The sequence below is a fragment of the Xyrauchen texanus genome, chromosome 24 (assembly GCF_025860055.1).
Source record: "Xyrauchen texanus isolate HMW12.3.18 chromosome 24, RBS_HiC_50CHRs, whole genome shotgun sequence".
NCBI classification, from domain to species: Eukaryota; Metazoa; Chordata; class Actinopteri; order Cypriniformes; family Catostomidae; genus Xyrauchen; species Xyrauchen texanus.
The window spans coordinates 30,492,152-30,505,425 of NC_068299.1; the positions used below are offsets into that span (position 1 = coordinate 30,492,152).

Sequence of the window (13,274 nt, forward strand, 5' to 3'; positions counted from 1 at the left end):
GAAGCCATTTGACTCCACATCCTCATTGAAACACCAGATTTATTTAATGAGCATTGATGAACACATTTATACCCATGTTTCCTACTAAACACTGAGTGAAAAAATTCAATTGTCTGTCTGCTTATATCAGTTATTGCCTTTTGACTGACCTGAGATGAGATGAGATGAGATTCTATTTCCTGCTGTTGAAATTTAGCATGTTTTAGTGCCTTATATTGACACAATACCAGTCCCACAACACCAGTATACACAAATATACACATACAATTTTAATTGTGCATTTCTCGTAATTTGCTGAGTCACATTGGTGCTGTATTCCACATAAAAAAATGATTGATCATTGAGGGGTTTGTGGGGCCGGTTCTGTATTTGTGTGGTCTCTAATAAAACAAGATGCTGCCTTTCTTTATTAATTTGTATTTAACCCAACGGTGATTCATTTATACTGTAGCTTTGTACAAACATATTAATTATATCTTTATCAACTAAATGATATCATAATTCTGCTATATTCTTCTTTTGTGTTCCATGGAAAGAAATAAAAGCATTGTATTCATAGTAAATAATGACAGAATGCTGGTGCATCAATCTTAAAAACTGCTAAATTTTTAATTGTCAAAGATCAATAACCACAAATGTCAAACATGAACAAACAGCATTGATAGAGAAAGATACATACAAGTTGACATTCACACTGGAATAGAGAGACACCCCACAGTGTAGTGGCTTACATGCCAAAAAAGTACAGCCTCAAAAATGCCCTCTGAATTGAATCAGTGGCTCTGTGACCCAGTACCTACCCAAAACTGTGAGTCGTAAGCTTCAAAAAGTTGGAATTTATGGTAGCACTGCCATTTAAAGATCACTTGTATCCAAGGCCAACGCACAAAGATGTGTAACTTGGTATAAAGAGCACAACTTTGATTTCAGGACAATAATTCAGGAGCTGTTTCATGAAAACCAAATGCCTTCGGCCTCCCCAGTCACCAGCTCCAAGCATGACTGAAGCTTAATGGGAAGTTTTGAATCACAGAAAGCAAAGACTTATAGCATTTTTACCTTAAAGAAACTGGAAACTTTTTGAGTTGATTCCAGTTTTCACACTATACATGCAGTTCAAGACTTGTATGAAAGCCTTCAACAAGAAGCATACTCTTAAAGGAATAGTTCACCCAAAATATAAACTTCTCTCAACATTTTATCACCTTTTTTCTCACTTTCTTCTTCTGCAGAACAAACAAATGAATTTTCAAAGAATATTTTAGCTCTGTTGATCTTCACAATGCAAAAGAATGGTGACCAAAATTTGAAGCTCCAAAATGCATATAAAGGCAGCATAAAAATAATCCTTACGACTCCAGTGTTTAAATCAATGTCAATTAATATCAGCTAGGGGGTGGAGTGAATTGGGGGGAGTGAATGTTGCACGACACCGTGGCTACAACTTTATTCTGGCAAAAACGCTAGTGACCTTTTTTCCTCATATACCACTCACATATGTCCCTCTCAATTACTTTTAGCCTGGGCTACCTTTAGGTTTTTTCTACCCATTACATATATATCAACTGTACACTCATGCGTGATTTTGAAAAATTATGGCGCACAAGTAGTTTTGTGCTTCTCATAAATTTTATCATACTTCTAAAGTTTGACCACTCTATAACTAGCTATATTATGATTTGATCCCTACTTACTTAGTTGACCCTACTCTTTGATGGCTGATCAGCACCCTTCATCTGTTTGTCTTGCAAGTGAGGCATTTACAATGGAAGTGAATGGGGGCCAATTTTTGAATGTTAAAATACAGTTTCAAAAGTACAACCATGAGACATAAAGGATATTTGTTAACATGATTTTAGTGTGATAGAATCGCTTACAACCCGCATCTTTGTAAAGTTAGCCAATTTGACACCTTCTTTACCATGATGATGTAATGTCAACAAACCTTAAAATAACAATTTAAATAACTTAACAGATCAAATAATACATGAGTTTTAACATGAGTGCTTAAACCCTCCAAAAATTTTCCCCATTCACTTCCAATGAAATGCCTCACTGTAACCCATATTTTTGCTTTTTTAAAGAAAAGGCTGGACGAGTCAAAATTAATTTGTGGTAAATCAACATTATGCCAAAAATGCTATCGATTGAGCTAAACTTGTACTGAACCCGAAACATTCTTTTAAATACTTTATGAAAGCAAGTGTACAATATCTTCTATTTACTGTCTTCTTGTAAAAACTTTATCTACTTAGCTTCACTTAGGCAGAACAGTTTAGCTGAACTATGGTAATTGGATTCTTAGTCTATTGTTGCCCTCTAGTGGAGAAAAACCTGAGGCCGGTTACACCAGCCATGCGTATATTTAAAGCCTAGCAGTGCATCTGCAAATTTAATCACATTTTTAGCAAAAACACAGAAGAAACATATTCTTAATGTAAATGTATTTACTTTTCTGATATGTATAAACATAACAAATGGTACATCTGATTGTGCTGAGTAAATTTTACAAACACCAGTATTCATGATATTTTATGAATATATTATGATGTACAGTTTATGTATATACTATGGTTATAGTACATTTAGAATATAACAATATAAATAATCCATCAAAACAGTGTATTTACTTCTAATCCTAAGACAGTGCATAATGTTAACATTATTTAGCTTAAAGTGTTAAAAATAAAAGATTCTCAACACATACACTATAATATGGGACGGTGTCAGTATAAAATAGACAATGATCATTAGCCTGAAACTAATTAGGGGCTTTTTGCCCCATTTCCTTCCAACTCTTCCAAAGCAACAGGCCCTGGCTTTTACCCTTGGTGACCAGAAAGCGAGGTAGCTTACAACCATTAAACTGGCCGACTCCATCATCCCTCCCCATAGCAAGCAGCATAGTCACATTTCCTGACGGGGAACAAAATATTGATTAATTGTCAATGGATGTGAATAGGTTTAAAAACTAGGGTGTCAGTTTTATTAATTCTACATTTAGAGTTTTAACAACATTGTTAATGCTGTCCGAAGCCACTGGATTGTAAAGAACTCTGATAATGATAAAGATGCAGCAAAAACATAGGGTGAAATGGTTGTTACCTGGGCAGTATGAAGTCAAAGCTTTTCCAGACAGACTGTTAATAATATTAGAGGCAGCTACTCCAGCATGAAGTCCAGCATGATACGCCATCTTGGGTTCATTGACATTGGCACAGTCACCCACAGCATACACATTGTCAAAGCCTTCCACTTGCAAGTGCTTGTTCACCTTTAGAGCCCCATTGGCTGCCAGACATGCACCTGAGATTAAAGAGAATTATAAGAGTTATATGAGAGCACAGCTACTACGTTGACAAAAACATTGTGATTTAAAATGTTGCATATCATACAAATAACATTCTCTAAGCTTAGCAATGGGACTGATCCACCATCATGAATGTTGAATGAATGAACATAAAATTTATATAGACCTTTTCTGACACTACACTACAGTACTTTACATAGAGAACAGGAGACTCCTCAACCACCACCAGTGTGCAGCATCCAACTGGATGATGCGACGGCAGCCATAGTGCGCCAGAACACTGACCACACACCATCTATTGGTGGAGAGGAGAGAGTGGAGTTATAGAGCCAATTAATGGATGGGGATTATTAGGAAGCCATAATTGAGAAGAGCCAATTGGGGAATTTGGCCATGACACCGGGGTTACACCTCCAACTCTTTTCGGGAAGTGTCCTGGGATTTTGAATGACCACAGAGGTTCAGGACCTCTGTTTAACATCTCATCCGAAGGACGGTGCCTTAGTTTTTACAGTATAGTGCTCCCATCACTATACAGGGGCATTAGGACCTACACATTCCGCAGGGTGAGCACCTCTTGCTGGACTCCCTAATACCACATTCATCATCATGTAACTGTCAAGGGTTAAATGTTCAAAATGTAACTGTAATCTTCAAAAAGTGTATGTCCCCAGTATATGATGATGTCAAGTTAAATGTGATGTACTCTCTGGTTTAGAGAACAAATCTCGATTTCAAAGGACTACAAACAAGTTGGATATTTTTTTGTCCCTCCATCACAAATCAGTTAGCCTCAACAATATTACACGATTCTTACATTTAAATAAAAAGCATTTAGTGGAATTGTCTGCAGAATTGTCTGACCTTTATTACAAACCAAATTTGACCATGTCTGGATATCATCATCTCTACAATCACAAATAACCATTATTCATTATCCATTATCAATACACTTGCACAATAAAACACTTACTCAGACTGGAGCTGTATGCTTCAGAGTTGATCTTATTTCCTGTGCAGCAGATGATTAAATCAGCAGTGATCTGCTCATTCTTATTGGTCTTTATCACCATTTCACTTTGACACACATTCAGCTCCAGCTTATCAAGGTTTGACACTTTCTGCCCTGCATTTTGGTGCATAGTGGAGGTAAATACACAAAGTTAAATATAAAGGAACTTTAAGTTTACAAAAGCTTGCAATGCACCACTGTGTTGACATTCCTCAAATATTCTGGTTTGTTTTTTCTGAACCCCAAACATTAATTATTAATCTTGTATGCAATTAATTCAGTTTATGAATAGGGATAGTTCACCCAAAAAGGAAGGTTCTCTCAACATTTACTCCTCCTCATGCCATCCCAAATGTGTATGACTTTATTTTTTCTGCAAGAACATAACACAAATTATGATTTTTTTTTTATCTGTTTCTCATCCACAGCTACATTATCGCTTCAGAAGATATGGATTAAAACACTGGGGTCATATGGATATCTTTTATGCTGCCTTTTATGTGCTTTTTGGAGCTTCAAAGTTCTAATTACCACTGACTTGCATTGTATGGATCTAGAGCTGAAATATACTTCTATAAATCTTTGTTTGTATTCAGCAGAAGAAATACAGTCATTCACATCTGGGATGGCATGAGGGAGAGTAAATGAGAGAATTTTCATTTTTGGGTGAACTAACCTTTTAATTTACAGACCCGTTGAAACTTTTTGGACTTTTTGGCATGTTTAGTTAGTTTATGTTTGGCAAACTTTATACTTAGTCTTCTTTTCTACAGTTTTTTTGCTAACTAAATTGTGATTATCATAATTGTCTACCTTGTATACAGTATATTTATCATTAATAGCACCTTTACACTAAATAAATGAATAGCAATTATCTGCGACTGGTCATTTCTACATCTATTTGCATACTTAACAGTGACTGGTTTTTGAATTGCATATACCTGTAATTAACCATTTACAACTGCCTTTGCGCTTCACAGTGACTATTCATTAATGTGCGCAGCAAGCAGAAAAAGATGCATGCTTGTAAACAATGACAGGTCTCATGCACTGAGGTCTACAGTAACACTATTCTTTTGTTGTCTTGTAAGTGTTATATTTCCTTCAAGAAATGCAAATCCATTTTAACGGACAATACCCTAAATGCTAAATCATAACAAAACCTAACTTTAAGAGACAGAAATAATAATCATACTAAATAAAACTGGCCAATGTTGTTGTTACGTTCAGTTGTCAGTGTGAGATAGTAATGTTTAATGACTAGAAGGATTTAGTGTTATGAAAGAAACAAACATGTCAAATCAATGTCTGTTTCAGCAACACTGTCTCTGTCTAGATATGACAATATGACTTAATGTGGATGCTAAGCAACCTGACATGCAATATCCCAAACTGAAGAATTACCAAGTATCAGCTCCACCCCCTTTTCCAGTAGCACCTGTTTGGCTTGTTCTTTCACACTAGGCAGTAGTTCAGGATCAGCCAAGTCCTCACGTGAGTGAATCAGAATCACCTAAAAAACAAAATAAAAAAGTACATTAAAAATATGTACTACAGTTAAATATGTAGCAACAACTTACAAAACATACAGCACCTATAAACTGCTGATTACATATATGGGTAGCACTTTAGTAAATAAAAGAACAAAAACATTAGTAAATGCATTCAGTACCATGAGCCAACAATGAATACATTTTTTACAGCAAAATATTAATCTTTATTAATAACATTTAAATTGTTTATTGTTAATTCATGTTAGTTCATAGTGCATTAACTAATAAAAAAAAAATACAACTTTTTATAAATTTAATAGTTAAATGACCATATAACAACATTAATAAATGCCGTAAAAGTAATGTTCTTTGTTAGTTCATGTTAACTAATGTTTACAAGTATAACCACATTTTAAAGTGTTACCTACATGTGATCTTAGTTGAAAATACAAAAGGAATATGAAGGTTGTGAAATCATCATGTAGCATACATGTAATATCATGTTAATTCAGGTATGACAAATTATAGGATATTGGTCTTGGCAGACTAGATCGTAGACTTGCTACTACTAGAAACTGCACAGATATTCTAGCTGAGCATGTGGACATGCTACTGCTGCTCATATAGATAAACGCAAGACATGCTCCTGCACAAATAGACATTACAAACAATCCCCATGTAGCAGATATAGACCAGTGAAACTGGGGTGGAGGAGAGTTTCAGTGAAAAATCTTGCAACGTGCTGCAGAGAAACCGGCTTATCTGTCATACTGAGGAATTTAAATGTTATACAAATAGAGAGACATGTTGATTGGCTACCCGATTACACATCAAAGTACCAATCAGCTTAAAAGCCAATTAGCTTAACATGTCACATGTGAGTGAGTCAATTGGGTAGCCATTGAGTTGCATGGCTGAATTTTGGTCATTTACCTTCTTGTTTTTAAATTCTGTCTTGAGTTCAGCAGCCATTTCAACACCGGTGGATCCTCCGCCAACAACTAGGACTGTGTTTGCTGCCTGGACCTGCAAAATTATTTAAATGAACCCAGATCAGTCTGACTGTTTAGATTACATTGTTGAAGGGACAGTTCACCCAAAAATGACAATTCTGTCATCATTTACTAATCCTCATGTTGAATCCAAACCTGTATGACTTTCCATCACAAAAGCAGCATGTCACCATTCACTTTCATTGTACAGAAATGAGGCTGTCACCTCTTTCTAACAACTCCTTTTGTATTTCACGAAAGAATAAAAGTCATACAGGTTTGAAACAACATAAGGGTGAGTAAGTAATGTCAAGATTAAAATTTTTTGGGTCAACTATCCTTTTACGATTATATCATACTGTGGTGATGTCCAGTCACATGCTGCTTAGCGTGACAGAAAGAAGACTTGCCTCTTTTATGAAGTCCTCATACTTCTGAATGGCTGATTGGTAGGTGTCCACAGAATTATGTTTTCCTGGGAAAGGTCCATTTGTTCCAGTGCACAGAATGAGGTGTGAATAGCGTACTTCCTGCAAATTTATACCACTAGATGTTAAACAAGAAGGCTCAAATTTTTAATCATGTTTTGTATTGTCTTCATCTGAGGGGTATTCCAGAAAGCAGGTTAAGTGACTTACCACAGTAAGTTTACACAGAGTAAGCGGATAACCTCAATTTTCAGTTAAAAAAACTGAGGTAAATTTCAGGGTATGTTAGAAGACATAGCAACTTACTCTGTGAACATAACCTGCTCCGGAGGAAGTTATGTTCCAGATTTAGTTTGTTTCAGGTAGATGTCAGTACATTTCAGAGGTTGTCAGTGCATGTGCGCCGTTTTAGTGTGTGGAAGTTCAGATACTTTTAAAGCATTATTATGGTAAACTGTCTGCAATCTTTACTTTACCTCATAAATCTTCTTTACTCCGGCAGTTCCAGTCTCACACACCGCAGATTTGCATTACAAAGTGAACAATTTGTGTACATTCATCTTTTAATGGGAAGTTTTTAATACTGAAGCAAATTGGAAAGGCCTCCACACTCTTCACTGTAAAGAAAGGGCTTTATGTATTTATATTTAATATAAATTATATTCATGATATTAATATTAGTAACATATCTATAAATATCATAGAATTATTATAGCACTCACATTCTTTTTACAGTTCCTTCAGTAAATGATTATTAAAATAAATGTAATTAATCACTCATTTCATTGTACTCTCTTTATTATCTGAACAAAGTAACAAAGGTTGTAACAAAGGTTCAGGTTGGGCAGATGGAGGAAGCAGGAACCAAGATACTACTGCAAGATACTAATCCACAGTTTGAAGTGCAATTTAAAGGCTTTGGGGGTGAATTTTGGTTAATTAGGCGAGATATGTTAATTAGGCAAGTCATTGGATAACAGTGGTTGGTTCCGTAGCAAATCAAACAGATAATTACTTAAGGGGGCTAATAATACTGACCTTACGGTTTTTTAAATGTTTAAAATAATTATTTTATTCCAGGCAAATTGAAATAAATAAGGCTTTCTCCAGAGGAAAAATATAATAAGAAATACTGTGTTAAAATCCCCTTGCTCTGTTAAACATCACTAGGAAAATATTTGAAAAAGAATTGAAATTTCATAGGGGGGCTAATAATTTTTTCTCCAACTGTATAATCAGACACATGATCTTCATTTAAAACAACATTTAATTTAGTGCCAAGTTGCTGGAATGTATGGACCCTCCTCTACATGAGAACGCCCAGCCATGGTGTTTTAGTGGATAAAACAACAGTTTTAATGCCACAGCAAAAAAAAATAAAAGGACGTTTAACTATGTGGGCCTCCCATCAATGTTCACCTCTGTTATAGCAGATCTTCATCTTAAAATGCACATGAATAATCAAGTGTGGCTTACTGACAAGCATTACATTAAATCTATGAAATATTATGACAACTATTATTACAATGACACCATCAGCAACTGGGGAAATGTAAGATGATATGATGCTAATTCAAAGTAAGTTTTCAGAAACCCCAGTGTTAAACTGGGTACATCAAATGGTATTAAAGATAAAATAATTACATACAGTCCACATGACATACAGTAACAATAAATTAGCATGCACAGCACATAGTACATGCCAGGAAAATTAACCTTAAAATAAAAAAGTAAACCCGTAGCCTATTAGTATTGATAGAATATGAATGTTAATTCAGTAAAGCTGTGAAGTTCAATGCAAACAAATTACATTACAGTTGACCAATAAATATTAATTTAGGCAAAAGAGGTCTAATATTAATGTTGAATTAAGCTTTTACAAGTTCAGTTAAACGTAATTTTTTTATGAATGAATAAATTCACGCATTGAATCAGTATACTTTGTCAAGCAAACTCTCAGTCCTAAACCAATGCAGCCCTTATCTATCGCTTTTACGAGTGAAGGAATAATGCTCATTTGCAGTCATAAAAACTTCATGATCTGCGTCACTGAAATATGGCACACATTTTATCTTAGCATCTGTTTCCATGGTGACTCATGGATTTGGCACTCTGCTGAGAATGTATTTCTGAGTTCAACATGATTGCGCACAAATTCTGAGTATCAAACTCACTGTTGAGTGAACTAACCCAGAACTGGTATTCAGGAACCAATAACCCTGAGTAAGCAATGCTTGGGTTAATCCACTGAGAGTTCAGGGTTTATGTCACGATAAGTTAAACTTGCTTTCTGGAATACCCCCCTGCTGTAACACTGCAAAGAAAATAACTTACTTACCTTTCCATTGTCAAGCACAACTGTCTTGGTTTCTGTGTCTATCTGTATCACACGGCCTTGGAGGAAATTCAACCCAAATGTTTCTTTGTATGGTATGAATGTCTGCTTTGCAAAACCTAGACGAACATAAATAAAACTTTGCATTATTCCATTAATCCAGCTATTTGCTGTTGGGTTTTTTTTTCCTGGAAATTATTTCTTACCATTTTGAACTGAAGCACGCAGTGCCGCAACATTGTGATGAAATGCATCCAGGACGTCAATAAGCATAAAGGGCACCCCATGATGTTTGAGGTGCTGAGCAGCTGCAATGCCACCAAAACCACCACCAACAATCACGACATGAACATTCTGATCAATGGACAAATGCCCACCCATGATGCTTCCCTACAGAGGAAAAAAAATAATTTCTCAAAATAAATAAACTGTGATCTCTGAACTTGGTTTAAATAATGACTTCTAAAGCAGGATACATTTACTGCAAAGTAAGACAGGTAGAACACATTAAAACTTAAGAGTGAATGGTTACAGCATGCTTTCCAACTGATAAGATGAACTTTTCCCTCTTTTAAGAATGAGTCATTCTGACAATCTGCTGCAATCTTGTACATACAGTGTACAACACTCCAAAGAACTTTTCATAGGTAAAACACCTGTATCATGAAAAGTCACTGGCATGGAGTTACTGTAAATAAAAGCAAAAGCTGACTTTCTAAGAATTATTAAATATAAATATACAATCTTACCATGAGAATAATTTAATCCTTCAAATTAAAATAAATATTTAGGGTGTTCTACATTGCAAGAGAAAGTTCACTCAAAAATAGAGTGGAGATTTATGGTAAAAAAAAGGGCTTACATATTTATTTGTTTCTCACCCACACCTATCATATCGATTCAGAAGACACAGATTAAACAGTGGTGGCTCAGTGGTTGAGGCTCAGGGTTACTGACCAGGTCAGGGGTTCAAGCCCCAGCACCACCAAGATGCCACTGTTGGGCCCTTAACCCTATCTGCTCCAGGGGTGCCGTATCATGGCTGACCCTGCACTCTGACCCCAGCTTAGCTGGGATATGTGAAAACTAATACAATTTTCTGTATATGCAAAAAACTGTGTGTATAATGTGTGACCAAAATAAAGCATTCTATTCTATTAAACCACTTGAGTCATATGGATTACTGTTATGCTGCATTTATGTGCTTTTGGAGCTTCAAAATTCTGGTAACCACTCAATTGCATTATATAGACCTACAGAGCTGAAATATTCTTCTATAAATCTTCATTTGCATTCAGCTAAAAAATCTGGGATGGCATGAGGGAGAAATGATGAGAACATTTTCATTTCTGGGTGAACTATCCCTTTAATACATTTAATACATAAATGTGGAAGCAATGCAGATTTGTTTATTAGTAAAGCTATTTCTAACACAATCACTATTTTCTAACATGTTTTCAGCATAATATCTTCTGGCCATCATGAGCATCAGCATCAGCCAGTAGCAAATGCTCACCCTGCTCCTTATGGCTGTAACAAAGAGAACATGATGTAACTGGGGTGGCATAAAGAAACTTGAACCTAAACCACTTTTCCTAAAACTAGGTAAAGTGAATCACTGTCTTCAGTTTTTACTCTATGTATTAGCCTATTACACAATAATAAATAATTAAAACAGGATGCACGCTGCAGGAAGGCAGTAGAGTTACACTATGATGGTGATTCTGTAAAAAGATTTTTCATAATTGTTCTATTTACATTCTGCTCAAAGCCATTACATATTATATACAATTTTATATACCACTAAGTTTTAAAGGATGGCTGAAAGATTGTATTTCATACATCAAAATAAAATGTTCTTCTCAAATCACTTTGAATAATGAATGATGGAGTGACTAATTGCGCTAGGTGTAAATAGCACCTGCCACACAGCTTGGCTGGTGGAAATAGAAATTTAAGACAAACTGCACACCTAGTGTCCATGCAGTGGCGCGATATGTGAAGACGGAGTAGATATGTTGTCTAGATGTAGCGACGGTCGGGGAGTTACAGTTTTTACTATAATAATATTGTAATAATCTACAGTAATATGATGTTAACATAATAACCATGTTTAATTTTACTACAAAATACCATGATGATACTCTGGTTACTGAAGTAAAACCAAGGTTAATTTTTGTAAGGTAAGGTTAGGGTTTTCTTTAGGGAATGGTGTAGGGTAATAAACTCAATAAACACACTGTAGTGATGCCCCTATACTGTGTGTTAGTATTTAATTAAGGGTGCAAATAGTATCTGCCACTAAGTGCAAAGAAGATGCTTTTTGTTGATATTTACACTTGTGTAAATATCAAATAGCCTATGCCTTTAAATAAACAGAAGGCTCCTATTGTGACAATATACTCCATGACAACAAACCATGTTATAGAGGTATGTTGTCACAAAAGTTCAATGTTTAGCTTTTTAATTCTACAAATATTATTTTACATATTTATTCTATACATATTCTATTTTATCTACTATATGTACGTTCTACAAATATTATTATTATTATTATTATTATTGCATGTGTATTTTTGTAGCAAAGTCTATAAAATATGTACTTTACGATAATTGGCTTTCAAAAAAGAAACCTACACTGTGAAATACAGGCATAACAAGTAGGACAACTAGCCCCAGTCTCCCATATTTTTCACAGTGATTTTTCACTGTGAAGAATTTTTTGAAGATAAATTGTGTTGATTTTTATACAATTACAGCTTAGTTACAGTCATACGTACTAAAACATCACAGCTAAATATATAGAAGATGTTTTATTCATCTATGTTTCCCTAATTTATTAAATTAGAAGTAATGCATTTTCCTAAGTTATGCTGGTAATAAGGACACGAAGTTGAATAGGCATATTTGTCAATTTAAATATTATTTTTCTGGACTTAACTAAGCAATGTTATTTTTAATAGTTGCACATTTCGTAGAAAGAATGAATCCGTTTATAGAACTTCAATATATACAAAGTGGACTTAATTGATTGAACTGCTGACAAATAGTTAACCTTTATTGTTATATATAAAGAAAATACTCATAAACAAGCTTATAATGCCTCACATACAAAATCAGTGTAGTTTTAACTTACCTGTTGATCTGTGGAGGCCTATATTTATGTAAAAATGTCTGTACTTCTCAATCACACGGAACTGTCTTCCGCTTTTTCTAGTTACTGTGCTGTAGTATATCCAATGGCAGAGCACAGTATGCGGGTTATGGGCGGGGTTTCATATTTGAGTTATCCTGTAACCAATAGAAGAGATGGAAGGGCGTGGTTTAATCTATAGAGCGAACGGATGGAGATAGAATTGATATTTCCTCCTACGTGCGCTGCCACCGGTAGGGGAACATTTACGTCTGTACAAGGTTGACTTCCGTCAAAGAGATCGAAGATCATATTTCAAGAGATTTCAATCCAAGTATTCTCGATCTGTATTCATGGATATTTACAAATGATTCAGCATAACTCTCAATTTCACAGTGAGAGGTCACTGGGCTGTTGTAGTCCTGCTGAGTCACGGTGACAACTGCGAAACACTGAGAGATTACTTTTCTGGACTTTTCTTGAATTTCTTGTACCGATGTGATTTTCTCTTTTTTAATGAAGAAACACGTATTTAGACTTGGCCAAGATCACTTCATCCATATAAAAGTGC

The 13,274-nt window shown here is 35.1% G+C and overlaps 1 protein-coding gene across 1 annotated transcript; it reads right to left on the minus strand.

Moving 5' to 3' along the window:
- Nucleotides 1-603: 603 nt before the first annotated feature.
- aifm2 (apoptosis inducing factor mitochondria associated 2) lies at nucleotides 604-12,811 on the minus strand. The gene is made up of 9 exons (XM_052090688.1): nucleotides 12,707-12,811; nucleotides 9,777-9,960; nucleotides 9,574-9,689; nucleotides 7,218-7,337; nucleotides 6,749-6,841; nucleotides 5,727-5,835; nucleotides 4,284-4,436; nucleotides 3,106-3,306; nucleotides 604-2,916 (listed from the first exon to the last, which is right to left on the minus strand). The coding sequence occupies exons 2-9, from the start codon at nucleotides 9,949-9,951 to the stop codon at nucleotides 2,762-2,764; spliced, it is 1,122 nt and encodes a 373-aa protein (XP_051946648.1). The 5' UTR covers nucleotides 9,952-9,960; nucleotides 12,707-12,811; the 3' UTR covers nucleotides 604-2,761.
- Nucleotides 12,812-13,274: the final 463 nt, after the last annotated feature.